This window comes from Lipotes vexillifer, unplaced genomic scaffold (assembly GCF_000442215.2).
Source record: "Lipotes vexillifer unplaced genomic scaffold, Lipotes_vexillifer_v1.1 scaffold591, whole genome shotgun sequence".
NCBI classification, from domain to species: domain Eukaryota; kingdom Metazoa; phylum Chordata; class Mammalia; order Artiodactyla; family Lipotidae; genus Lipotes; species Lipotes vexillifer.
Window position 1 is genome coordinate 3,516,206 of NW_006791954.1, and position 7,831 is coordinate 3,524,036.

Here is a 7,831-nt window from a genome sequence, read left to right on the forward strand (position 1 = left end):
CACTTCCTGGGACAGCCCTTAATCCTGTCGCTGTCGGGTCTTCCCGCCACTCTCCTATTGGTTACCTGCACTGCACCTGCTCTCGGCCTTGACTTTTGAGCTGTACCTATTATAGTTAGTGGCAGAAGATGAGCTCCCTAGACCCCCGACTTCCCCGCCTCTTCCATTACTGGCCCTTTAAGAAATGCCTCCCCCCAATAACAACAAAACGCGTTTGTCTGTAGTAAATGTTGTTCCGCTGATTTTCTCTTCCTGATGATGAGGACTGGTCCTGGCAGGAGCTGGGAAACAGAAAGCTGGGTACAGAAAGGGCATGAGGGGTGGATCTTCTAGAAGCTTAAGGTCAAGGACTCAGACTTCCCACCTCTGCTTGGAGGACTTGGTTGTGTGGTTGAAAGCTGGCTGCGTGCTGTTGGGCATTCCTTGTGGTCCTGCTGTCTAGTGAGTGCCCCCCAGGCTGGGAACAGCCCCCTGGCCTAGTTCCTTAGAGTCACCCCCTTCCCCCAGTTATTGTGGGAACAGCCACTGGTGACAGATTTGCTTGGTGATTCTGCTCCCTCATCCCCAGCTTGCTATGGCATCGTCCAGGTGCCAACAGGACCCTGGTTCTGCAGGAAATGTGAATCTCAGGAGCGAGCAGCCAGGGTGGTGAGTTTGAGACTCCTCTCTCCCCTCCTGTACACCTGAGCATTCCCCCCCCCCCCCCCCACCACCACGCCTGGGCACAGGATTTCCTGTTTCCTGCACACCTATCACCAACCCCATCTGTCCCTCAGCTTATCCCTCACTCTGCGTCACCTCAGGCACCGGGCCTTTTATTTTTGTTTGCTTGTTCGTTTGAGCTTTTTATTATGGAAAGTTTCCAACCTGTACAGAAGTAGAGGGAATGCTGTCATGAACCTCACGTTGATGTGGACCACCCACCTTCAACAATGATCACTCGTGGTCAATCCTGTTTTCTCTGTACCCCCACCAGTTCCTCCTTAGACATCTTATCATTACATCCTGGGGCCCTCTGAATGTGTTCAGGGAGGGCCCAGCTCAGCAGATCCCCCATCCCCTTTGGGAAAGCCCACCCCCCCAAACCCCTGTGCCCCCTTTTATTGGCAGAGGTGTGAGCTGTGCCCACACAAAGATGGGGCATTGAAGAGGACTGACAATGGAGGTGAGGGGGGTGCTGAGCCCCAGGGCTCATCTACTGAGGTCAGCAAGGCCCCTTGAGCAGGGTCTGGGAAGGCAGGAGTGGTCTGTGGGTGGGGGTGGAATGCAGAGGCTGGTTTCCCTTCCCTTCCCTGGCTGGCAGCGGAGTCTGATGGGAAGGCCATGGAGGAGGGGACCATCTGCAGTATGGGGTTGTGAGAGGTGGGGGTCTTGGGCTCGCCATCGCAGCTGAGGCCAGCCCCACACTGCCCCAGGCTGGGCCCACGTGGTGTGTGCCCTCTACATCCCTGAGGTGCAGTTTGCCAACGTGCTCACCATGGAGCCCATCGTGCTGCAGTACGTGCCTCATGATCGCTTCAACAAGGTCAGCGGCCCCTACCGTGCCCCATACCAGTCCCTTCCCTAGCCAACCATTCTTGGGTCCCTCCAGCCCTTTCTTCATCCAGTGTAATTTGATTCTGTCCCACCTACATTTTCGGGGAACTCAGGAGGTGGGTAGGCACCTTCCACTGAGAGGTTCACGCTCGTGCTCTGGAACTCAAGTGAAGTAATAGGCTCCCTTGCAGAAGTGCTGCCTGAACATAGACCTTAGCGAGCAGTTCACTTATTCATTCCCTGAGCACATTTTACTGAGTGCCTACTATGTGCCAAAACTGGGGCAAGATGCTAGACACACAGTGTTTAGATTGATCAAGACAGGTGTGCTCCCTGCCCCACGGAACTCACACTTCTGGGTGGGAAGACTATACATATCAATAAACAGGCAAATAAAGTAAATGCAACTTGTGTTAAGTGCTGTAAAGAAAACAAACAAGGTACTGAAATAAAGGATACCCTGTGGGGGGCGGGGGGGGCTTACTTTAGATAAAGTAGTCAAGGAAAGAGACATTTTGGTTGAGACCTGGGGGATGAGAAGGATGAGGGGGGAGAGTCCTTGATGAGGGGAGAGAGTTCCAGATACCAGGCAGAAGGAATAGCATATGCAAAGGCCCAGAGGTGGGGATGAGCTCACCAGTGAGGAAGGCAGACACAGTCCCTGGCCGTATAGGGCTCACCATCCAAGGATTGCACTGTCCAGTATAGTAGCCACTGGCCACATGTGGTTATGTAAATTAATTAAAATTAAATAGAATTTAAAATTCAGGTCCTCAATCACACTAGCCACATTTCCAGTGCTCAGTAGCCTTATGTGGTTTGTGACTGCTGTATCAGACAGTGCTGTATAGAACAGTTCCATCATCACCAAAAGTGCTATTGGATAGCCCTGACTTAGGATCACGTGGAGAGGATGGAATTGAGCGGGGAGACCAAAGGATCCCTCAGGTGGAAGGGAGGAGGGCACGATTGTACTGTATCCTGCAGACATGTTACATCTGTGAGGAGCAGGGCCGGGAAAGCAAGGCAGCCTCAGGAGCTTGCATGACCTGTAACCGCCACGGATGTCGACAGGCTTTCCATGTCACCTGGTGAGAGCCCCGCCTGCCCTGCACCCACCCCAAAGGGTTCTCTAGCCAGCTGTACCAACCCCCTCCGAGGTTTGCCACGGGTGGCTGCCAAATAGGTTCATCCTAGCTGCTGTGTCTTTGGAGATGATGGCAGTGCTTTCCTTGGGTGGTCTTGGCTTCACCCCAGCAGGGATCTAGGAGGGTGCAGGGGAGGTGGCAGGTCTGGTTTGTGGCCACACCCTTCTCAGGCTAACCTCTCTTGGTTAGTGCCCAAATGGCAGGCCTGCTGTGTGAGGAGGAAGTGCTGGAGGTCGACAATGTCAAGTACTGTGGTTATTGCAAATACCACTTCAGCAAAATGGTGAGTTTTGTCTGGGCATGAGTGGGTCAGTCAGCCATGGTTTAGAGGGCATGGGCTCCAGGCCAGGCCAGTGCCTGGCGCTGGGAGGACAGACGTGGAAGGAACTATGTCCCTGCCCTTGAGGAGCTCACCACTGGATGAGGAATAACTGAAGCACAGTTGAGGGGTGTGAATCAGAGCTGAACCAGGCTCCATCCAGAGGACAGAGCTCAGGCCCTGCCTGTCAGAGTCTGGGAGTCTTCAAGGAAGAGGCAGCATTTAAGCTGAGCCAACATTTGTGGGGCTTGCTGTGTCCCAGCCTCTGTACTAATCTCTTTATGTGTGTTTTTTTGTGTGATCATCCCCAAAACCCTAAGAACTAGGTGTACTGCATTTCCCCGTTTTTATGGATGAGTAAGCGAAGACCCACTAAGATTATGTTATTTATCTCACAGCTGGTGTGTGGGATTCAGAACAGACAGTCTGAAGCTCCTCAGGAGCCTGCTAAGCAAAGACAGAGAGAAAGGAATCCCAGGCAGAGGGACTGGCATGGATAAAGTCCCGAGATGAGAAAGCATTCATAAGCAGCAGAACAGGGTGTGTGGGAGGGACAAGGCAGGAGATGAGGCGAAAAAGCTCAAGCAGGGCCAGAGCTGGACTTGCTTCTGCCCCAGGTTCAGGGGCCCAAGGAGAGGTGGGAGAAGGGGTGCTAATCCATGTTTGTGGAGAGGCGTGCATTTCCAGAAGCTGTGGGGTGTCCTGGAGAGGTATGCTGTGGCCTGACTGGGAAGGCAGCTTGGACCTCACCCCCAGGCCACAGGCTTGTAACGCTGCTTGAAAGCAAGAGGGTAACATGATCAGATTTGTGTTTTAGGAAGATTACCCTGGCAGCCACTGTGAAGCCAGATTTGAAGGGCCAGGGCAGCGGCTGGGAGACAGCTGCGAGAAGTGGGGGATGGAGGGATGAAGCTGGGTTCTAGAACCATTTCTAGATAGACTTGCCTACATGTCCGGGTAGCTGAGAAGGAGGAGTTGAGGGTGGCACATAGGATCCAGGCTCTCAGTGCTGGGTGGATGGGGCTTAAGCACCCAAGGGTGCTGTGAACAGGTGGTGCAGTATGCTTCTGTAGGGCTAGCATATGTCCTGGTCTGCCCCGGAGAGTCCCAGTTTGTGCCTTTTGCCCTGGTGTAATTATTAATAGCTCCCCCTTTCATTTTCAGAAGTGTCCTACTTTGGATCATAAGTCATAGGGTCATCTAGGTGCAGGGTTTGATATCAACTTAAGACAAGGTAGGGAGCTCGGTTTGGTTCATAGGAGGTGCCAAGTGGGGATGTTCAGATTTGGTGGCTGTGAGGCCCCCAGGCAGGGTGGTAGTGGCAGCCCCAAGTGTATAAGGCTGGGGCTGGAATCCCCAGGTGCCCATCAGGTAGGGGCTCAGGTGTGAAGAGAACTATGAGGTGGGGAGTTCAGAGCTCAGCAGAGTAGAAGCAATGCCCACCGCTGGGGAGGGATGGGGTCAGACGAGGCCTGAAATTAGTCCTTGGATTTGACAGTTGGGAGGTAGTGGGTGACCTTAGAGGGAACAGCTATAAGTCTAGGACAGGTGAAGCCATCAGCCCAGGCAGTGGGGAGTCCAAGGCCCTGGCTGGGGGGAATGGCAGCACAAGGGTTGTTTGGGTTTTTCTTATGGATGTTTACTCACCCCTGCTTCTTAAGGGCAGCAGGTCCTTTGGGACAAAAGGAACCACTGTGTTTGGCAGAGGGCCAGGAACAAAGGAGAAGGGGTGACGGCTGGAGCGAAGTGTCTGGAGGAGAGGGTGGGGTATGGAGTACAGGGGAGCAGGGGCTCCCATGAGGGCTGTCCTGTATGTCCTCCACCCCAGGGAAGGAGGTGGTGGTGGGCCGTGGCCCAGGACCTGAGAGGGGCCAAGAGGGCACCGTGAGAAGAGGTGGGCGGAGAGTGAGAGGCCTACCTCCATCCGTGCCTTGCTGGGCCGAGACGCCCCACCTCTTCTGGGCCTCAGTTGCTGCTGAATCTTGTGCACTGGACAAGCCAGCGGGGAAACTAGGATTCCAGTCTAGGGAATGCACTTCCATTGAGCAGAGCATCATTAAGGACACAGAGTCCTCTTAGTGACAGGCAGGGTGGGGGTGGGGGGGTCCCTGATCTTCAGGAACCTTTTCCTAGGCTAGTGAGAGGAGGGTATGGCAGTTTCTCTCGGTTCTCTCCCCAGAAGACATCCCGGCACACGAGCGGGGGAGGCAACGGAGGAGGGGGAGGCACGGGGGGAGGCGGTAGCGGCTTCATCGCTGGCCGGAGGAGCAGGTCGGCCTCGCCGTCCACGCAGCAGGAGAAGCACCCTTCCCACCACGAGAGGGGCCAGAAGAAGGTAAAAGTCTTCTCCCTCTACCCCTCCTGCCCACTCACAAACACCTGTTTCTTTCAAGAAGCCACCACAGGTATCCGGAAGGCCATAGGGCCTACCCCCTTCCTTCCTCTGAGGCTACTGAGGGCAGAGAGGGGACTGAGGAAGTGACATGTGAGGGTCACGGAGGGTGAGGTGAAGGCTTGGCTTCCCTGGGGCTCTTTGTATCTGTGTGGTTCCTCCGTGTCCTCCCCATGACACGACAGTGTCCCCAACATTTGCACACACGCCACAGTCTAGCCATGTGTCGGTCCAGTTTGTAAGTGCACATGCCTGCGTCCCCGCCACGTCACAGTGTGCCCGGCTCCCGTCCCTCCGCACAGCTCCGCTCCGTGTCCCGGGTGTGTGCTCACATGAGTGGTGCTCTGTGTCACTGGCATGATAATGGGACAGGCTATTTTTAGCAGGCAGTGAGGAGGAGGGGAAAGGGCTGTCGGCTCTCAGAGGAACCTGCCTGGGCCACTCCTGTCCTGCCAAAGTCCCCCAGTCCCTCCACAGGGGGAGATGGTGCCCACAAAGCCTTGTCCTTGAAAGGACCCCACTCCCCACATGCATGTGCTGTGTTTATCCTGACCCAGACTGTTCCCCAACATCAGTTCCGGTCCCTTCTTCCTCCCCAGAGTCGAAAGGACAAAGAACGCCTTAAACAGAAGCACAAGAAGCGGCCTGAGTCACCCCCCAGCATCCTCACCCCACCCGTGGTCCCCACTGCTGACAAGGTACTGCTGCCTACACCCAGGAGGGGTGGCCACAGCAGCGGGAGGGAGGCACGGGGTGAGGGGTCAGGGCGAGCACCCCTGGGAACCTCCTCAGCTTCCGGTTAATATGCCTCTGCCCGCCACCCTGCCCCCCTCTACTCCTGTTCTAGCCCAGGGGGGGCCTCTGCTCCTCAGCCCCACCAGTCACTGACTAACCAGGAGAGGTTGGGGTGGGGTGGGGGGCACCACCCTGCCTGCTGGCTGCCAGATGTTCTCATCTGCCTCTGTCCAGACAGAGGGCCTCAGCACTGGGCTCCTGTCTGCAGGTACAGTACTCATGGTGTTTCTCTGATTTTCTGGGGCCCATTTCCCCAAAGAGAGGCAGAGAGGACCCCTTCACTCTCATCCCTCCTCCACATCAGGAGGCTGCCCAGAGCCTGTCGCCTAACCAAAATCCTGCTCCACGCAGGCCGGAGGGACTGAAAGTGTGGCCCTTGATGGCTTGCGGGGGCAGGCCCGTGGACCACACCCTGAAGCCCCCACTGAGCCCGCCTTCCCGGTAGGGGCATGGCATGTCAGGCCTTACTCCAGAAACTGGCAACATCTGGATAAGCAACCAGCAGGCCCTACCCGAGGCCAGGGAATGGCTAATCCAAGCCAGAGCAGCCCTCCCTGCCCCTCCTTCCAGCCCGTCCTCCCCATGGAAGGAGAACAGGGGCCTGGAGACACTGCCTCCTCCTGTCACCATTATTGCCCCATTCACCTCCACTGGCCTCAGGAGGTTGGCAGAGCTCTGGGCATCTTAGCAGGAGGCTCAGGTATCAGGTTTCCAGGGTGATGTTGCTGTGGCAACTGTCCCAGTAACCCTCTCCCCTCCCTGCTGCCCAGGGCTCACCTGGAAAAGCTTGATGTCTGCGCCCTCTGGTCTTTCCCTGGGGTTTGCAGGCAGGGGGAAAGAGAGGGCCAGAGATCTAGGAGTTATCCCAGTGGCTGGGCATCCCTTTGGATGTGTTGGAGCATTCTGCCCATCCCCCTCCACCCACCCCAGCATTTCAGCCACCCCTCCCCCTGGGCCCTCTCCTCTCTTGCTCTCATAACCACATCTGGCTCCCTTCAGAACTCCAGCTGTTGAAAAGAACAAAGAAAAAGACAAGAGACCAGGGCTCCGCCCAGGAAGGAGCAGCACAGGGTGGCTCTCATTCTCCCATCCATCCTCCCTCTGGCATTTGTTCATTTACTGAATACCTGGTCTCCACCAGGAGGAAAAGCCATCCACGGTAGTAATACAAAGCCCTAACTCACCACGTGCCAGGCTCCCTTGTGGAACAGGGGAATGGAGGGGATGCCTGGGGGATTTGCTCATTTAATCCTCAAAATAATCCAATGAAGTAGGTATTTTATTAACCCCATTTAATAAATGAAGAAACTGAGGCACAGAGAAGTTAAGTAATTTGCCTAAAAGCACACAGCTAGGGAGTGGTGGAGTCAAGATTTGAACCCGGGCAGTCGGGCTTGAAGGCCTGTTCTCTTAACCACAGGACACTGTCTCTGCAGTGTATCACTAGCAGCCATGCCATCAGAATCATCATCATTATCGACCCCATACTATGTATCTGGCATTGTGGTCCTCGTAATTCTCCAAATAGGCCTAATTAGCCCCATAAGGACACTGAAGCTCGGTGAGGTTGAGAGACCACACAACATAACACGGTGGTAAACGGCAGAACCCACCAGGCTAACAGACCCCAGAGACCCCGCT

At 55.4% G+C, this 7,831-nt stretch overlaps 1 protein-coding gene across 1 annotated transcript in view; it reads left to right on the forward strand.

Moving 5' to 3' along the window:
* Nucleotides 1–7,831, forward strand: part of MLLT6 (MLLT6, PHD finger containing) — a 20,824-nt gene that overhangs the window by 760 nt on the left and 12,233 nt on the right. The window contains exons 2-8 of the mRNA XM_007465140.1: nt 569–648; nt 1,111–1,165; nt 1,416–1,525; nt 2,524–2,627; nt 2,874–2,967; nt 5,183–5,338; nt 5,995–6,093. Of these exons, the coding sequence (XP_007465202.1) occupies nt 569–648; nt 1,111–1,165; nt 1,416–1,525; nt 2,524–2,627; nt 2,874–2,967; nt 5,183–5,338; nt 5,995–6,093 (698 nt within the window). The remainder of the gene's footprint in view (nt 1–568; nt 649–1,110; nt 1,166–1,415; nt 1,526–2,523; nt 2,628–2,873; nt 2,968–5,182; nt 5,339–5,994; nt 6,094–7,831) is intronic.